The sequence below is a fragment of the Zingiber officinale genome, chromosome 4B (genome assembly GCF_018446385.1).
Source record: "Zingiber officinale cultivar Zhangliang chromosome 4B, Zo_v1.1, whole genome shotgun sequence".
NCBI lineage: Eukaryota > Viridiplantae > Streptophyta > Magnoliopsida > Zingiberales > Zingiberaceae > Zingiber > Zingiber officinale.
In genome coordinates, this window is record NC_055993.1 from 136,599,448 (window position 1) to 136,618,391 (window position 18,944).

Genomic DNA, 18,944 nt, shown 5'->3' on the forward strand with positions numbered 1-18,944 from the left:
ATAAAAAGTTTAAAAAAAAATTTATGGACAAGTATGATATTTATTATTTTATTAAAAAAATAAATTTAATTAGGTATTTTAGGTTTTGTTTGAAAATAAATATTGTGTGAGATCATGATCGTCTATGCTTTTTCAAGATTGAATACATCTCCTTAAATTTACAAGTTTTCGTGAAATTTATAAATATATGTAAAAATCTTGAAAAAAAAAATTATAAAACTCTATGAAATTCTTTTCACAATTATACGAGATTTTATAAAAATCAGTAAAAATTTATCATGAAAATTTATCATAAAAAAACAGATAATGACAATTATTTAATATTTTAATTTAATATATCCCGTACTCTCGATTCTCAAAGATGAAAGAGAACCGGCATAGCACTAAAGTAGAAGAAAGAAAGGAGACTGTTGTTTTAAGGGTCAATGCATGCCAACAAATGGTGCTCGAATTAGCACAAAGTGCCTTTTCCTTTTTTATAAAGATGGCTGATACTGCTTTAGCTATAACATCACAAAGGTTCTGTTGCTTTTTCTTAAGAAGAAAGAGCTGAGTGCTGAACGCACACTTTCATCTCGCCTTGCTCTGTGATTTGAGAGATTCCATTGCTTGGCTTTCGTAGCTTTTGCGATGGCCAAATGTTTGTTAGCTCCGATCGTTCTTCCCCTTCTACACGTGAAGAATATATTGCGGGTCGGATTGAGGTAATTTTATTTTTTTATCCCGGTTCAATATGCTTCCGGATCGGATGATATGCTTTAGGCGGACTGCGGAGCAATTCCAAATCGTCAAATACGGATTCGGATCCACAAAACTCGAAGAATCTTCTAGAAGTAAAAGCCGTTCCATTATTCCCGCCCGCCTGCGCCTAGTCCGCGAGACAGGGCAGACTGCCCTATAGAAAACTAGCGAGTAGTAGCGGAGTGGCGTTGCAGTTTCGAGATGTTTCGCAACACAGTGGTTTTGCGAACGCATCCGCCGTCGAACTTATCCTCGCCCTTCCTGCTACGCCAGCTCTCCCTCCTCCGCCGCCCCGATCCGTCTCCGACTCCGTCTTCTCTCGCTGTCGACGTCGAAATACTCTGCTGGAAGATCTGTCGCCGGTGGCGCCTCGCGTGTTTCCTTCAGCCTCCCGACGTCTTCCTTATCTACCAGGTTCGAACCCTAGTGAATCCGGGCACTGTCTGTGTTTCCTTCTAAATCTCATCCTCTACTGAGGCAGAGGGCTCAATACGAGTCTGTTGATCGTGCATTGGAAGAGCTTCTCCGGGCAATGCCGGATTTCACTGTAAGTTAAATCATCCAATCTAGAATTTTCAGTTTCCTCTTAATAGAGAAATAAGATGTACCCTGTGACGAGCGAGACTAATCTTAAATATTGGATGGTAGATTGGGCTGGAAGAAGAGGTAGCATCAGCGGCATTGGTTGCAAAAGCAGTCGAGATCTGGTTGAGGATTCTCATGATGGAGCATAAATGGACATGTGTTGGCGACTGTACATTTGTAGATTCAACATTTGCGGGAACAGAAGAGAGAAGCAATGTTTGTGCCCTTAATTTGGTAGTAATCCTTTAACTTCTGCACATGCATATTTTATGTCTTTTCTGTTTTATAAAGAACATTCGTTATGATGATGAAGAACTATTTTGATTTAGTCACCTAATTACATTATTGCTTTAGATGAAACACACCTAGTTTAAGGAATTCATGAAAATAATCATTTTGAAGATACATTTGTGGATCTTGGTGATGCTACTATGATTTATAACATAATTATGATATTTCAAGCTAAAGCTCAAGCACAGCTGACTAGAGATAGAAAAAAAAAATATCTGAGCAAATCTCAATAAAATTCCAAGTTGAAGTACTTACTCGGCAAAAGTTCTAGTGTAAACTAACTAACATTAAAGGGCAACCCAGTGCATGAAACTCCTGCCAATGTGGGTCTCGGGGAAGGATTTATTGTACACAACCTTACTTGCTTTGCAAGAGGTTGTTTGGTTGTTTCTGAGACTCGAACCCGTGACCTCTAGGTCATACGGCAACTTCTTTACCGTTGCACCAAGGCTTCCCTTCAATATCCAAAATGGTTGAAAAGAAAATAGGAAAAAACAAGTACGTGAGGGAAAGAGTGGCATAAATGATTTTGTAGAAACATTCCAAGACGAGCAGCAGTTTCCAAAGATTTCATCCTTGTTTTCTTCCTATACTTCATACATTACCACAACCATTTTGATGTCACTATGGTGTAGATTCTCAGATGTCAGTGTTTTAAATGCATAGGTATGTAGGGCAAGTTTAGTTATAGTAATAGCAATCCTCATAGTGGTTATTGTTCAATATGAATATGAAGTTAAAAGGATTAAAGAAACTAGTCAAAGTAATAGCAGAAGTTAAGATGATGAGTGACTAATTGTTTTTTTTCAGATTTAATGTTCAAGGAATTTATACAACTAAATTGAACTAACCATTTGGAAACAGTTGGTTTCCAACACTCTTAGTCGATACTTGATAATACTGTAATAGATGTCTGTTCCATATAACAACCACATAATGATGAGATTTTTTTTTTTGTAGCTGTATTATACGTGGTGAGACTTCTTATAGCTGCCCTATACGCGATAGCATAGCTGTCATATTACAGTTGCTTTTCATACGACAGCTATGCTTTTGTGTATATTTTGTTAGGAAATCAATTTCAGAGCGTTTATTAAGTTGAATCCATATTTGTAAAATTGCAAAAAACATTTGATCAAAAGATCATATATTTGATAAAATTGAAGTTGGTAGTAGCCTAAATTTTTTCACATTCAAATTAAACCTAAATCTCATGACAAATCTTCCTAATAAGTTTGTTATTGATCATTCCCTTAATTCTCTTCTATCCTAGTTTTCCCAATTTAAGACTATATACCTTAAATGAGTCGTTGGATCTTGAATTATTTTATGTCTAAGTATTATCTAAGGAAGAAAAATTGAGAGTGCAGTTATTGTATATCAACCCAAACTGAACTAAGTACAGTTCATCCCAGGAAAGTTATATTTAAAGGTCCCAAACAAACTAAAAATAACAAGCATGGTAATAGTAAGAATCTCAAGGTGATTCAATTACTATAAAAAAGAAGAGTATCAAGGGTTTCTTTTACAGAAAGAAGTGCCACAAGGGGAGTGCTTGCCTAAGATTTAAATCTTGATTAAAAAAAGGAAGAGGATGGATAAAGTAATTAAATTCATTTGCCCATATTTCTTATGAATCCAGTTTAGTTCGAGTACCTTCAAATACACGGAGCTTAGGTAGTATTGCAACCTTATACATTGCTATAATTTTAAAGTGGTTTATAAACAAATAGAGACCAAATTAAGGAGAAGCTTGATTTGAGATTGGGAATTGTGCTGATGAAGATGTCAAACTTGTGGGAACTATTAAGTTAAATTTATAGTCTTATTTCGATTTCATACTAGATAAGGCCTTTTCTTACCGTCATTTATCATTTAGATGAAACTTCTGCTTTGGATGAGCTTGATAATAATTTTGATATTGGACGCGGATTAATCAAGTTGGTCTTTGATTCTAACTTTGTTGGTAATTTTGCTTTGACCAATAATCTTTACAAATTATGTTTAGTTCCTAGTAACAATCAATATTGCTTGGTATCCAAAAGATCCAAAATTAAAGGAAAAACCTTTACCGAGTAAGATAGTATAAATACATTCAAGGTGTACCCTCTTCTACTAATTAGTGTTCTCTGCTGAGTTTAAGCTCACCTATTGAAGGAAGATAGGAGAAAGACTAGCAGGTAGTACTAAACTTATCTATTGTCTAAATTCATGTGCTGATGTTATGAATGTTCTGACAATAAATACTATATTGGATGATTCTTGGGTTGAAAGAAACTACAGAAGTTAGCTATGAGACACCCAAAATTGGCAAATAAGAGAAACTGCTAATCATAAAAGAGACAAATTAGTAAGATAACTTTCAGCATTCATGTTCAGAAAGTTTCTCCATTTTCTGCATTAAACAGTTTCTAGCTCATTCCTTTAAACTTGTATCTCCTGAATTGTACCAATCATATGCTCTACAAAGCTGGCAATTATCTTGATTTGAGTCAACATTCAATGTTACAGAGGGTACAACCAGAGATGGGGGATGACTTGGTTTTCCTTGTGTCACCTGAAGTGGTTAGGTTCAACAGATGCAAGGTATCGCCTTAATCTAAAACCACAAAAGAGGCATCTCATTACAGCACTTGCTGTTCTGCAAATTAGGTAACAGATTTAGTTAATTCTAAAGCATGGGAGAGATTTGTCAATGGTGTTCAAGTACTGCTCGAAGATTGTGATTTATTACGGGCCTGTACCATTATTCCTTCATTATACCAAGCGTATATAATTGGTACTTGATGTCCTTCATTCGTAGGTTGTACATTTTCAATCTTTCTCTAATATTATCGTTATTGATTACTAAGAATGGCAGAAATTGAATAGGAGTTTGTAAACTACTTCCAGATAATGAAAGTTTTGAGAAGCTGACATGTCTTTGGTCATTAAAGGTGGCACTAATTATGAAGTTCCTATTTATCTTCTATTCAACACTTTTTATCAAGATAGAAAATCATCATAAGATTCTGTTTGTCACTAAACTATGTCCTGCAGCATGGTCTAGAATTAAAGAGTGATTACTTCATTTGCGTTCAACTCAGACATGGAAGCCATCCAAATAAATGGTATTTCTTTTCCTAGGAGTAGCCTCTGCATGAATTGACGAACAATATTTACAATTATATTGCATTAGATCATTTCATTCAGTTTTTCCTACCTTTATGATGCTATGGTTATTTATATATTCTCTGTACAAAATTGTTCAAATCCAGGTTCCCATCAGCTTATATTCTTCAAGATCCTGTGTTTTCTCCAGCCCTGAATAGTATTAGAAGCTTAAAAGCTCTGGATGCTCTAGAATCATTCGTGAAACTAATTGAAGGTTGGTAGCATTTTCTATTTCAGTGTGCCTACATATACAAATTCTATGAATATCTTCTGCTCACATGATCTTTTAATAGTCTTTATCTGCGCTTTTCCTCTGGGTCTTTTGTACTGAAAAATCATTCTAAATGCAGCTTGGAATTTCTTCAGCCTGGGACAGCTTAAAGTCAAGGCATGTGCATACTGGATTTATTTTGTTGTTATTGATTTGTCATTTTTTTCCCATCCTCTGCCCCTTCAGGCTTCATCCATCCTCTAATACTTTGGTACTCATGCTATATGGTTCCGAATTTCTACAGCTTATGTGCTCCTATTGTTGAACATGTTGAATATACAGCTTCTAAGAAGCCTGTCCAACTTCTCACTACCTGTGTGTTGCTTTCTATAACACTTGATAGTTGATACCTCATGTTTTTGCTGCTATTATTTTTCCACAAATGTGATAGTGGTTCAATTGGAAAACTTGATGTTATGTTTTTGTATAAACTATATGAGTGGTAGCTTTATATGTTCTATGGTTGAAATGCTTCGTATTACTCGTTGGCTAGCATAACTCTGACAGTTATCCACATATAAGAACAGGATGGTCTCTTTTTTATCAAGAGACTTATCAACTTGGATCTTGGCAATACAGGAAGTGTCAACACTTGGTACTGGAACAAATATACCCTCCTGGATAAAGGCTACAAATCATTTGGCATGTCATATTTTAAAAAAGGACACTTCTTATAGTGAGGAATTCGTAAAAAAATATTTGATTTGCAGGGACCTAAAGTCATCGTTAGGTATATCTACACTTTAAAATTTCCATTTAGCTTATATTTTATACCAACTGTCTATAACTACGCTCTAATATTAGACTTCCACACTCCCAAGCCTTCAATATGTGGCACTAGAGAGTTGCAGCACAAATATGTCCAAAAGAATTCTACAGTTATATGCAGGAGTAGTCTAGGCACCAGGAAAGACTATACTGGAAATATTGGCAATATATGTTCAACTACTGATAGTGTACCAGCAGCAGTCATGAAAGTTCCACCTTCTGCTTCCATTGATTCAGGTAATTTGCATCTCGAATTTTCTTATAGTAACTTTAACAAACTAGAAGGAACAAATTCAAACTTCATATCAGCCCCAGTGGAGTGTCTCTTGTATTATTATTATTAAAAAAAAACATTTCAATTTGATAGCAATGAATTCTTGTTATATGATTGTTATATTCCTTTTTGTAAAAGCTGTTACTCCAGAGAAGCCTCGGCAACCTACATTCGGAAAAAGGAAAATGGTTAAAGTTCAGAAAGGCATAATCTCCTCAAGTATTGAAATATAATTGCCTTCAGATAATACAGTTTCACGTACTATTCTTTACTCGATCTTATATTGTGTTTTTCTGAGATTAGGTCAGATGACTCATAGTTTTCTTGCTGAAGAAAAGCACATTTCTGCTGGATCTGGCGTAAGCAAAGTAAGTCAAAATTGCTTTGCTAAAAAACATTTTGGAATTCGTAGGTAAATAATAAGAATAATTGAGTTTTACTAGAACCTTGTGTCTTGTTGAAATATAAGGAATGCGAATCACTCAGCAAGTAGTCACATTAGTTTCTTATTGGAAATATGCTATATAACTGACGCCTATTCTGAAGCTGTCGCGAGAATGTCCACAGGTAGTTATTATCATATTTTCTCAAGTGATATCTACTTGAAACAAAGGATCATATGAACTCATTGAATCTTGGTACTTGGAACATCTGGGAATATGAACTTGATGTATGACTTCATCTCCAGGATCCTCCTCAAAGATCAAAACAACTTGGTAACAAGAAAGAAAAAACTATAGTTCCTGGAACTAAATCTCTAGAAAAATCTGGAAAAGGTACATTTTTTTTTTACTTTCAATATGTATCTTCCAAAGTTATTTTGTATTGTCTTTGATTATATTTCTCATGGTTGATTCTTTTTTATCCAGAGGTAGCAGTAGAGATTTCTCAAAAGAAGGCTCGTAACAATGAGAAGATAAGTTCAGCTTTACAATATCTTTCACTATGTCATTTATTGACGAACCAGTGATAATATAGAGCATTCCAGTTTATAATTCTTCAATTTAAAAACAATTTATTAGATAATCTTAGTTGTACTGTTTTAGTTCCATAACTTGAGAATCTTTATTTTGTTGTTGTCTGTCTATTTATATTTGGGAATCAAGAATTATCTTGATTTAAAGCAACTTGAACGTTAGGTTTAGGTCATAATTATCAATATTGGTTTCGATATCAGATGTTCCAAAAACTTAGGTGTTATTGTATCCAATCAGAATTCACAAGACAACATTCAAAAAAAAGAGAAAAAAATCTGATATTATATTCTTAGATTAATAAGTATTTATCACATGTAAATTAGTATTATATGCATTGTGTAGATTAGTATGCATATCATATTATGTGTATTACATTATCGTAAACTATTACTTTTGTTATTATATTATCATTATACTCTTAGTAAGATTATCATATAATATTGATTGAATATAACTAAAAATAATAATACTATTAGTAAGAAGATTTTTTAAATTATTATTAATACAGTATATATATATATATATATATGATTTGATTACTTCTATGTTATTTTTATTCATTATAATTATATATTAATTTCTAAATAATTATAGAATTGTTGTTATCTTACACTGTACCTTCTTATTTTTTTCACAAGAAAGATAACTTAGCAGAAGACTCCAAGACAAGGCCCAAACAATGTACAGACCAATCTGCCATAAGTGAAAAGGTAGTGTGGTTCTGCGCGTAACTCTTATGTTTTAATAATAATAATAATAAAAAACAACTAACTTCTTGTCTGCATAGATAGTTATGTAAATTGTTCGTTTCAGGTTGCAAATTGTTATATCAGAGGGGAGCTACAATCCCTCACTGTAGCGGACCTGAAATGCTTCCTTGCATTTAAAAGGGCCAAAGTAGGAGGAAAGAAGGAAGAGCTCGTCAAACGAGTTGCTTCCTTGCTTACCTGACTGAAGAAGTGACATCCATCACTATTGTTTGGGATAAATGGTAAAAAATTTAGATTCAGCAGCCTGTTTTTGTTTTTATTTATCCGAAAATGATTTGAAAAAAAATGGACTAGTCAAAAAGTTTTGTTAAATTTATGTTCTTATAATCAACCTGTGTTTAATTACGGTATATTTACTTCGCAGAATAACTATTTTATCCTTTACTAATTCTCATAGAATTTCTATATTTTGTCCAAAATTAAACTTGAAGTACTAGTTCTCATAGCTTTGTTATTCCTTAATGATTCTTCATAACTATTCTTTCTACCAGGTTGGAGATGAAGCAAATGTTGTGCGCCAAGTGAGTTTTAAATCTGGTGACTGGTGAGCTAATAATCTGATTTTGTTAGGAACACCCATTAATTATCCCAAATCCGTGACGACAAAGTTCATCTACCTGAGTCATCTAATTTAGTTTATACTGACTTGAGCACTAAATATATGTTGCCTACGCATAATTGATGGCATATTTGGTTCATCGAAATGACTATTTTGTTCCCAAATGAATTTGCATGAAATAATTATTATTTTTGATTTAGTTAAAAAATAAATTTGAAATATATCAATTCTTTTAAATTTGTTATTCCCTCAAGATCCCTCTACTTTATTATGATTTTTTTGTTATCTTATAGAATGCTTATTCTTTGCGAGCTACATGAGACGAATGGATAGTGAGCGGCCAAGCAAATTGGGTGAAGCAAACAACATAGGTGGTAGACACTGGATTTTTATTTTTCAATTTTGATCATTGAATCTCATCCTTCAACTTTTTGGATTTTGATGGTGACTTTTTGTTTAAATAGCCTATACCTATTAGATATTTCCTTTGGTGATTGTCTTTTAAATAGCACAACGAGCAAAGGAAGAATTCTACAACCTACTTTATTGTAATAAAAATCATCATATTAAAATAATTTGGCGATAAGTAAATCAAAGTAGAGGCAGACAGTGCAGTTGTATTAGATATAACAAATGATGACTGTTGTGCTCTTTATTTTCCAAATTTGGTTCATCTATGTTGAATGTTTTAAAATCTTTGACAAGGACACAAGAAGAGAGCAAGATGTTTTCCCTTCAAATGCCATATGCAGTGACTATAGACTTGGACTTGCTAGTTAGCAACATAATATATTCACCTCACTAAACTTGTGACGTTTATGATTTGAGAACTTAGAATTCAAATGATTTAAGGCTATTAAACTAGAATGCAATATTGATTAGGCTCTTAAGCTAGAAAGCAGACACGGAAATCATTTCCATTAAAAAAATCATTTCCTTGAGAAGACTAGAGGGAAAGATTAGTGGATCGACAATAGGGATGAATCCAGATTGGCGCGAATGGGAAGGTCCTTATCAAAGGTTAAGGTCATCTTTGATTCCATCTTAACATTAGATTTTGATCAAGTCAGATGTGTTAATATGATGTAAATCTTAAATTAGTAAAATAATAATTTTAAAATGAGAAATTAAGATATTCTCTTATGTTAGACTCATTCTTAATTAATCTACTTCTAATTTAAACTTAATTCACACCATTAAGAAAAAGGTCTAACTTCTCTTTGAACATAAGGGGTGGTTGTGTTCGCTTATTTAAGAAACTTGGAGATTCGTGCATCGATGGTTAGCCTACTTGTCCGTCGATTTTACGAAAACACTCTCTCTAGATCGTGCGGCTAGGAGTTACCCGTGAGTCGATCTAACGGCTGAGGTGCGTGCCCTAGCAGGGAAGTGATTCAGCTGGATGCGGAGGTTCTCAGGGGATCGCCGGCAGCGCGCCAGGCGGAGGTGGCGATTAGGGGGCGCGTGTGCCAGCCTAGGCTGAGGCACCCGTCGTTCTCCTCCACCCGGAATCCTTCTCCGCCGTCGAAGAGGGCAAGGAGCATGCTCGCTTGCTTGAAGGCGTTGGATCCGATTGGGACGGACTCAAATCCGGCACGGCACATGCGCGCGCGCCACTGCGCCAGCGCCTCGTGACGCTCCGTCCGCTCCGCCCCTTCGCACGCCACCACGTTGTAGATCTGACGGCCCAGGTACATCTCCGACATCGCCTGGCCATGCCGCCTCGCTTCGGGGGACGAGGGCGGCGAGGTGCTGCCCTCCAGTGAATCGAACATGGTCGAGTAGTAGTGCAGCGCTTCCGTGAACCGATCCAGGAACGCCCTTCCATTATGGATCGCCTCCTGCTCCACCACAGTCACAATCCGCGGTCGTACCGCAAGGATCGTCCCTAGCACCTTCTCCAGTGCCCCTGACCGCGCGAGCAACCGATGCAGCTCAAAGACCGAGTTCACCGCCACCACCTCCGGCTCGTCGTCCTCTACGCCTCTGCCGTCGGTTTCCGCACCGAGCAGCAGGTAGGGTTCCAGATCCGCGAGGCTAGTGGCCACAAAGCCGCGGTAGCGGAAGTCGACGCGGATGGTCTCAGCGAGCTGGGCGAGCTTCCAGCCTACCTCCTGTAGAGAGTCCGAGTTGTCGGGCTGTGGCGGGCCGATTCCAGTGAGGCGAAACGACGGCGGACCTCCTGGGCGGAGAGCGAGCGCTTGGAGGAGAGCCGGCCACTGCAGTCCCTGCCGCATCCCAAAATCAACAACGTGGACGCGGCGGCAGCCGGCGAAGGCTTCCAGAATCGCCTGGTTAGCTGTGAAATGGCCGAACTTGAGGTAGGGGCAACTCTCATAGAAGTGCTGGTGAAGCATGTCGTCGAAGGCGGTGGATTCGTGAGTACTCGAGCAGCTCACGCCACGAGGGGACTGCGGCCGGTAGATCCGATGGGCAAGGGCCTCCGCGAAGTATCCAGCGACCTTGCGCATCGCGCCGCCTTGCGATGCGGCGAGGACGGATATCTGCTTCACGATGGCGCCCGCCGCCTTCAAGTTATCCTTCTGCACCGCCTCTGCACACGCCATCAGAGCGTGTACCAGACGGATACCGGCCTCCTGCGAGTCCACGACGACCACTTGCTGCGCCGCCACATCCGTGGTGGTCGACGACGATGGAAATGCGCTGCAGACTTTTAACCTCTTCCGATCTCTCAGGGAGGCCGTAGAAGATTGTGGCTTAAGCTCGTAAACATCGGCCGGGCTGTAGTGGTCAACTGTGCCGATGCTGTATTGCTCTGTGCCAGCGGGGGAAAGGTCGAACTGGTGGCGGAGCGAGGCAGCAGGCGGCGGCGGCGGCTGTTGGGGAAGAGGCGGAGGGGCATTGAGCTCCGAGAGAATGTTGTCGACCCAGGCAGAGATATCGGACGGATTATAGTGGACACTATCGAAGGCGGGGTGAGCGAAGAGGACGTCGTCGTTAGCGGCAGCACTACTCTCCATGGCCATCTCCAGCTGCTCCAGTTTCTGCGCCACGTCGGCCATGTCGGACGACCGGACCTTGTAGCCCAACGCAGCCAGGAGCTCGTCGACGCCGTCATCCGTTCCCATCGACGCTTTGCCCTTTTCTTGCTCCGCCACAGCATACCAATCTCCTCGTCCGCCGCCGCCGCCGCCGCCGCCTGCTTCTTGATGGTCTCTTTTCATCTCCTTCTCTTCTTGAGGGACGCCCGAGAGGGGAACTGAGAAGCCGAATATAACGAAGGGATAAGCAGAGCAGACGCGGATTTGGGTAAACATACTATTTATCGACAAACACGATCAATTTAAATTAATTATATTCGATAATTTTTATCTGAGAAGAGGTTTATCGCAATCTATTAACAATCCGCCTTTATATTGTTTGCTGATTAAATTAAGTTTATGCATTATGCTCTATACCCACTGCGAGGCCAGACCAAGAAAAAGGCACCAGCGCTGCGACACGCTGTACGACGAGTACAACCCTTCAGACCCGGCCATCGGCATCCGTCCATCTCCTTACACGCCTCTTGAACTCCACGTGTAGCCAATCTCTTGGCTCCTTTTCTATGAGCAGCATAGGGCTCCCACACACGAGGGCGAGGCCAGCTGTCGCTGTCAGAACGCATTCTCGGGGTGGGCCCAGCCAACAGCTCACAGGGTCCCTCAGGCCCGCAGCGCCGGTCGCGTGGGCCTTTCCTTCCTCGCCTCCCCGTTACGAGTCGCCGTTTTAGCTGACGGCATCCGTAACGGCCTCCACCTCTCGCTGTCCGGAGTCCAAACGCTTTCCCCGCGTTGTTTTCTGCCGCGGACTCCTCGATGACGATTGCCGACGACCTGATAGAGCTCAGGATGTTTTTTTTTATTATCAGAGTAAAAGTTAAAATCAAGAGGGTCAATATTTAAGTGTCAAAGAGTTAAATGGAGGATAATGATAATGATCAGTCGAACAGTCAGAGTTCGATCGATGGGAGATATGTCTGAATAGATCATTCGTCCAGTTTAAGATAACACGTAAGACAGCCGACGCTCAATACAACGTAGCAGGACGTCGAGGGAGATCGGATAACTGGTCCGAACGGGGGAAGGCAAGTGCAACAAAGTCATCGCATAGAAGAGCCACCGAAGTCGACAAAACGGAGGGGTTCCGGCCGAGCGACTACCCCGCTCGGCCAACCAGCGGGACATGGTCATGGACGGAGTCACGGAGCGGAGTCCCGGTCGGGGGACTATCCACTCGGCCAAGCAACAAGACTACTGTAGTATCTTTCGATATTCTTTTGGGAGATAGTGTTGTTGACATGAGGCATGGTCGATAGGCAGATCGTATGGTGGAAATTTCTACTGTTTTGTCAAGGATATGTATGTCATGTTAAGGCATGGTGTCAGAGGTACTTTCCTGACAAACCTTTCATGGGACACATTAGAGAGTGCACTCATGCCTCAAGAAGTGCGAATGTTGTCCACCAGGGTTCTATATAAATGAGGGGTCCATCAACGGTGGAGGTACACATTATTCTTGAGCTCTACTGTTGCTACTATTGCTCCGTTTTTCTCCACATTACGATGATTGACTTGAGCGCCGGAGAGCCAATTTCGGGGAGCCCACCCGATCTAGTACTGACATTATTTGTTTTGTAGAGCGGAGCGAAATCCACGTCCGATTGCAAAGCTGTCACCTCCTAACTTTTCAGCTTCACACTTTCAGACAAGATCATTCCCTAACAAAAAAAAAACGACTGATGAGTTAGTCAATCATCGATGAGCTACTTTTTATGTTGATGGAGTCATCAAATACCGAGAAAGGTTTGATCACATTGAAAGATTGTAAATCGAAAAAAAAAGAGATAGAGGCCGGGGTATCCTGACTCAGTAATTTTGACCTTAAGTCATTCTTCAATGTAAACAATGAAGAAGATACTTTCACGTACATATCTTTATTCATTCGTAGGAGCGAATCCCTTTTATATTACTACTAAAGGAGTGAAATAATATATTTCTCCTTTAGATTTTGATTGATGGGGCATTTGCTAGGAAAGATATCATATCATCATGTCAAATGATCATGCTATCATGCCATCCACGTTCGGGATTGTAGAAAAATTGTGCGAATCACACTATGTCGATTAGGTCGTTCCACGTACTATGATAGTCCACGTGCTATCCCATATGACATGCTAATCTACGTGCAGTTGTTCTAGAGGATTTGACGTGTTAAGTGAATAGGTGCCATATCGATATAGCTGAGCTGACTAGGTAAAAGTGTCAGTTCGACAAAGCTGAGTTGATTGGGTAAGAGTGTCAGTTCAGTAAAATTGAACTGACTAGGGAGTCAGCCTTTGTGGGAACGATTAGGGAGTTGGTTTTCATCATGAAGATCATAAAGTTAGCCATAGGAAGATTCCTCGAGAGAATCGATCATTATAGGGAAGAGTCCTTGGGAAAGTCGTCTATCTATATTAGAGATATAATTAAAATTTCATATTAGAAATATATGAAAAATATTATAATTTTAAAATGATATAAGTTTTTAAGATAGAATCTAAAAATAAAATTTTAAAAGGTTAAATTAAAAATAAATAATATTATATTATTATAAAAATATATAAATTCCTTTAAAACATAATAATATGTATGACTCCTCTAGAAATTCATATAGGAAAGACTCGAGCATTTACGGGAAAGAACCCTCGCGGGTTATGATTCGGTTGGTTGACGTGCCCTGTAAAATTTATCTTGATTAAGAATCTATTAAAAAACCATGTTGACTAAGTATCCATCATGTGACTCAACCTTCTCATCGTTAACCGTAATCATATTACAGAAAGTGTGTTTTTAACCTTCCTCATTAGCCTTTTTTTTTTTTTTCTAGAAATCCGGAAACGGCGTCGCATCGTGGCTATCCTCACCCGCGATCCGTTTCCCGATGCGTCTTCAGTTGATGATGATGACGACGACGACAGGAGCGCCAGCGCGGCATCTTATCCTCCTCCCACGTGTCTAGATTCTCTCCTTGCGTGGTCCCTACCTAAGGGTCAGTCTTTTTTTCAGTAGCCTTTCTCTTTGTCGACCCAGAGTCACCACGTTTCTGTTTATAGAGATTGAGGTGGGCCCGGGCAGACTTGGCTAGGTCTGTTTTGGGGGCGGCGTGGGTCCCGATGTTGGTAAAAGTATGGGCACGGAAAGTTGCAGTTTAGAAAGGCTAAATTTGATCTCACTCAATCAGGCGTAGCTCTTCTGGATGCGCGCACCAAGATGCAGAGTGCGGCTATTTCTTACGATAAGCCTCGATTTCTTTTCGAGCATTTTACCATATCTATTCGATTTTTTTTAATCAATTTGATTTATTTAATTGTCATGTAAGAACATCTTTTTCACTCATTCAATATGCGCTAAAAGAAAATACTCTGATAATGATGGCGATGGTGAAATTAGTCACCGGCGGTTTTATATGTTTATCGGAAGATAAATGAAAAAATTATAGTTATAAAAAAAATTTAAATTTAAATTCTTACTCTCTTAGTAACTTTATCTTACACTAACCAATTTAATCTTATCTAGGGGATAGAGAATCCTTTGATAATGATGCAACGATGAAGTATTTAATAGATTACACTTATGATTTTAATCTCAATTACAACGTATGGTATGATATTTTTTTATTTCAATAATTTATAAAAAGACTTGTTTAACATTTGGAATTGATCAAAAGACAAATTATATTTAATTATCAAAGAACGTATTAATTTATTAAGTCTTCCTATTTAATATCTCTCTTCCTCCTCTCTCCACTCTCTCACTCTCTCTCCATTCTTGGAAGGTAAATTTCTCTCCTCCTCTCTCTCAGCTATCAATTTATTCCACTCGAATTTAATTTTTCAAAATACCACCACCAAGAAAGACCGAAAATATTAATGAAATACATATTTAAACTTCTTGCAATATGAGAAATCCACATAACCTGAAATGAATATAATTGGAGCTCTTTAGGTCAATTAGTGGATTTCGGTTGAAACCCACTAATTGACCTAGAAAGTTTCGACTGCATCAATTTTAAGTCATGTGGATTTCTAAGGCTGCAAGAAGTTTAAATATGACATCCATTATTTATTTTAACTTCTCCATAAGTGTTAAAATATTATTAAAAGAATTAGTTGACATCTAACATTGGACCTAATGTTGGACTTGATATGAACTCATGTTAGGTCCAACATGAGATTTCAATTGATTTTGGTCGAAATACAGTAATTGACCTGGAGAGTTCAGATTGTATTCATTTCAGGTACTGTAAATTTCTGAGGTTGTAAGGAGTCTAAATATGTCATCCATTATTTATTTCAGTTTCTTCGAATGCATTAAAATGTTATTGAAAGAATAAGCTGAAATCCTATATTGAACGGGAGAAGATGAAATAAATAATAAAAAGACATATTTAGACAGCTTGTAACCTTAGAAATTTATAGGACATGAAATGGGTATAATCAGAGCTCTTTAGGTTAATTAATTGATTTCGATCGAAATCTGTTGAAATCCGAAACCCACTAATTGACCTAGAGATCACCGATTGCACCCATTTAAGGTCCTGTGAATTTCTAAAGTAGCAAGGAATTTAAATATACTATCCATTATTTATTTTAGCTTCTTAAAAAGTATTAAAGTGTTATTGAAAGAATTAGTATAAATCCCATATTAGGCCTGATATAGGTTCATATCAAACCCAACGATTGGGCCTGATATAAGTTCATATCATGCCTACGATGGACCTAATATGAACTCATATCATGCCCATGTTGGACCTAATATAAACTCATATAAAGCTCAACGTGGGATTTCATCCAATTTTGGTCGAAATCCATTAATATCTAGAGATTTCCAATTGTATCTATTTCAGGTCCTGTGTGGATTTCTGATATTGTAATAAGTCCAAATTTGCCCTCCATTATTTATTTAGATTTCTTCGGAGGTGTTAAAATGTTATTAAAAGAATCAGCTGAAATTCTACGTTAGACTGAGAAATCGAAATAAATAATGAAGGATATATTTGAACTCCTTACAATCTCAAAAATCCACAGAACTTGAAATAAATGCAATCGGAGCTTTCTAGGTCAATCAATAGATTTTGACTGAAACTCACATTGGGCTTGATATGAACTCATATTAGGTTAACTGTGAGATTTTAGTCGATTCTTTTAATAATATTTTAACACATACAGAGAAGCTGAATTAAATAATGGATAACATATTTGAACTGATTGCAACCTCAGAAATTCATTGGTCGTGAAATAGGTGTAATCAGAGCTATGTAAATTAATTAGTAGGTTTTGACCGAAATTCACTAATTAACTTAGAGAGCTTCAATTGTATACATTTCAAATCCTATATATATCTGAGGTTACAAGAAGTTCAAATATGTTATCTATTGTTTATTTTAATTTCTCCAGAGGTGTTAAATTGTTATTGGAAGAATCAGCCGAAATCCCACATTGGGTCTGATATGAACTCATATCGAGAGTTTATATTAGGCTAATGTGCGACTTCAGCTGATTTTCGTCAAAATCTATTAATTTACCTAGAGAGTTTCAATTGCACTCATTTCATGTCCTGTAGATTTCTAAAGTTGTAAGAAGTCCAAATACGTCCTCCATTATTTATTTTAGCTTCTTCGGATGTATTAAAATGTCATTGAAAGAATCATTGAAATCTCACGTTGGATCGGAGAAGCCAAAATAAACAATCGAGAACATCTTTGGACTCCTTGCAACATCATAAATATACAAAACTTGAAATGAGAGCGATCAGAGCTCTCTAGGTTAATTAGTGGATTTTGATCGAAATCGGTTGGGTTTGATATGAACTCATATTAGGCCCAATATGAAATTTTGATCGATTCTTTTAATAACAATTTACCACTTCGAGAAGTTGAAATAAACAATGGACAATATATTGTAACGTAACTCTTTACAACCTCAAAAATCCACAGGACTTGAAATTAAGGCAATTAGAACTCTTTAGGTTAATCAGTAGACAATATTATTTTCGGTCTTCCTTGATGGTGGTGTTTTGAAAAAAATGAATTTGAATAGAATAAATTGGTAGGTGAGATAAAGGTAGAGAATTCGAAAGATTTATTTTTCACGAGTGGAAAGGGAGAGGGAGTGGAGAGAGGCAGACCAGATCTTCCGGTCCATAAAAAAGTGGACCAGGGGATAGTCCACTCCCAATTACGGCCGGATCGCAACTGAGATCCGGCCATAATTAGTTGTGATCCCTTCCTGGGTTCACTGTCCTTACCAGGTTATAGTTTGGGTCAGAGCGAGCGACCGCCCCTGCTCAATGCTCGACAACCTGGACACTTGTCTACTTTTGACAGCCTCCAGGCGGCCTCCGGCCGCCCGCTTCAACCCAAACTATGACCTGGTGGGGACGGTAAACCTAGGGAGGGATCGCAACTAATTGTAACTGGATCGTAATTGAGATTCGATCGTAATTGGGAGTGGACCATCCCCAAGTCCATTTTTTATAGACCAAGAGATCTCTCGGAGAGAGGAGAGAGGAGGGAGGGAGATGTTGAGATTTCATACAATTGTCAAGAGGGGTAGAATGGAATGACCAAATAAATTAATATGTCATTTGGTACTTATTAAAGTATAGTATATCTATTAATCAATTCAGAAATTTGGGTGCATCTTATATTATTATATGATGTAGGGATGGATAAAAGCCATGTGGAGAGGGGAGATTTTTTCCTTTCTCCTTCAAAGAGGAATTCTTTTTAGACTTCTCTTCCTCCTTTAACAAAGAAGACCTCTTAGACTTTTCTTTCCCTTCCCCCTTAATGACATGGGATGCGACTCTTGGTCTTCCCTCCAAGAGGCACACCCCTTGTCGGGTCCCCTCTATATAAAGGTTAGGGAAAAGGGGGGGGGGGGGGGGGGCTCTTCGAGGTCCATGCCTTCCCTTGCGCCTCTGCAGTCGCTCCACCCTTCCTCACCCTTTCGCACCTCCGAGACCGAGGCACTGCCCTTGAGATCAAACGACGCGTGCATCCAAGCCTACAACCATCCACCTCTGACGCAACCGCGCCGATCGTGATGTAGATGGATGCACCTAGGAGCAACTGGGCGATTGGATTCAACCACCATCAGTTACCGTCATCAGTGAGAGATCACAAGACAGGCTGGAGCATGGATTGCTACTTTGCAGCTTCAATCGGGTCTTCTATTTTCTCGCAACCTCCTAAGTCCAGGCTTCAATCATCTCCATCCATCGAGGCTGGCAACATTGGACGCAATCCCAGAGGAAGAAGAAGCCACAGATGGAGACCCGGCAAAGAACGATGGCTTTGAACCTCATGAAATCTCACCATCATCAACAATTTGGGTGTCGAATCCACTGTTCTACAAGTTATTTGATGAGTCGTTTGAGGGGCGGTGGATCGTTTCCGACAAGGCGGACTACCGAGGAAAAGAGGCGTTTTCTTCTTGGCAGAGGCTCGCCGATGTCACCTTTGCCGACTCCGACGCCGATCGCACCCATTGCCAGCAGCCCCTAGCTCT

At 38.8% G+C, this 18,944-nt stretch overlaps 2 protein-coding genes across 5 annotated transcripts; one reads left to right on the forward strand and one right to left on the reverse strand.

The window, feature by feature from the left end:
• The first annotated feature begins 849 nt into the window (after positions 1–849).
• Positions 850–9,010, forward strand: LOC121976942. 4 transcript variants are annotated; one of them, XR_006110715.1, is made up of 19 exons: positions 850–1,155; positions 1,223–1,288; positions 1,390–1,542; positions 4,129–4,203; positions 4,270–4,396; positions 4,489–4,553; positions 4,657–4,727; positions 4,875–4,984; positions 5,121–5,158; positions 5,621–5,771; positions 5,846–6,046; positions 6,222–6,302; positions 6,387–6,451; positions 6,772–6,859; positions 6,953–6,999; positions 7,696–7,770; positions 7,874–8,051; positions 8,322–8,374; positions 8,683–9,010. XR_006110715.1 is itself a non-coding variant. In XM_042529372.1 (18 exons), the coding sequence occupies exons 1-17, from the start codon at positions 943–945 to the stop codon at positions 8,009–8,011; spliced, it is 1,782 nt and encodes a 593-aa protein (XP_042385306.1). In that variant the 5' UTR covers positions 850–942; the 3' UTR covers positions 8,012–8,051; positions 8,322–8,553. The 4 variants fall into 4 exon arrangements, 1 of the variants encoding a protein (XP_042385306.1); XR_006110714.1 differs by having other exon boundaries at positions 1,390–1,560; positions 6,222–6,287; positions 8,683–9,009; XR_006110713.1 differs by having other exon boundaries at positions 1,390–1,560; positions 8,683–9,008.
• Positions 9,011–9,562: 552 nt separating this feature from the next.
• On the reverse strand, positions 9,563–11,682 carry LOC121976941 (DELLA protein SLR1-like). Its single transcript, XM_042529371.1, has one exon. It carries the CDS (start codon positions 11,665–11,667, stop codon positions 9,784–9,786), a length of 1,884 nt encoding a protein of 627 aa, XP_042385305.1. The 5' UTR covers positions 11,668–11,682; the 3' UTR covers positions 9,563–9,783.
• Positions 11,683–18,944: the final 7,262 nt, after the last annotated feature.

Bases quoted from the DNA above. Each gene is read 5' to 3' on its own strand.
- LOC121976942 (XM_042529372.1), top strand. From the start codon at position 943: ATGTTTCGCAACACAGTGGTTTTGCGAACGCATCCGCCGTCGAACTTA. The intron at 4,397-4,488 runs GTACTTGATGTC...GAAATTGAATAG, and splicing joins ATACCAAGCGTATATAATTG to GAGTTTGTAAACTACTTCCA. The intron at 5,159-5,620 runs GCATGTGCATAC...TTGGCAATACAG, and splicing joins TGGGACAGCTTAAAGTCAAG to GAAGTGTCAACACTTGGTAC.
- LOC121976941 (XM_042529371.1), bottom strand. From the start codon at position 11,667: ATGTTTACCCAAATCCGCGTCTGCTCTGCTTATCCCTTCGTTATATTC.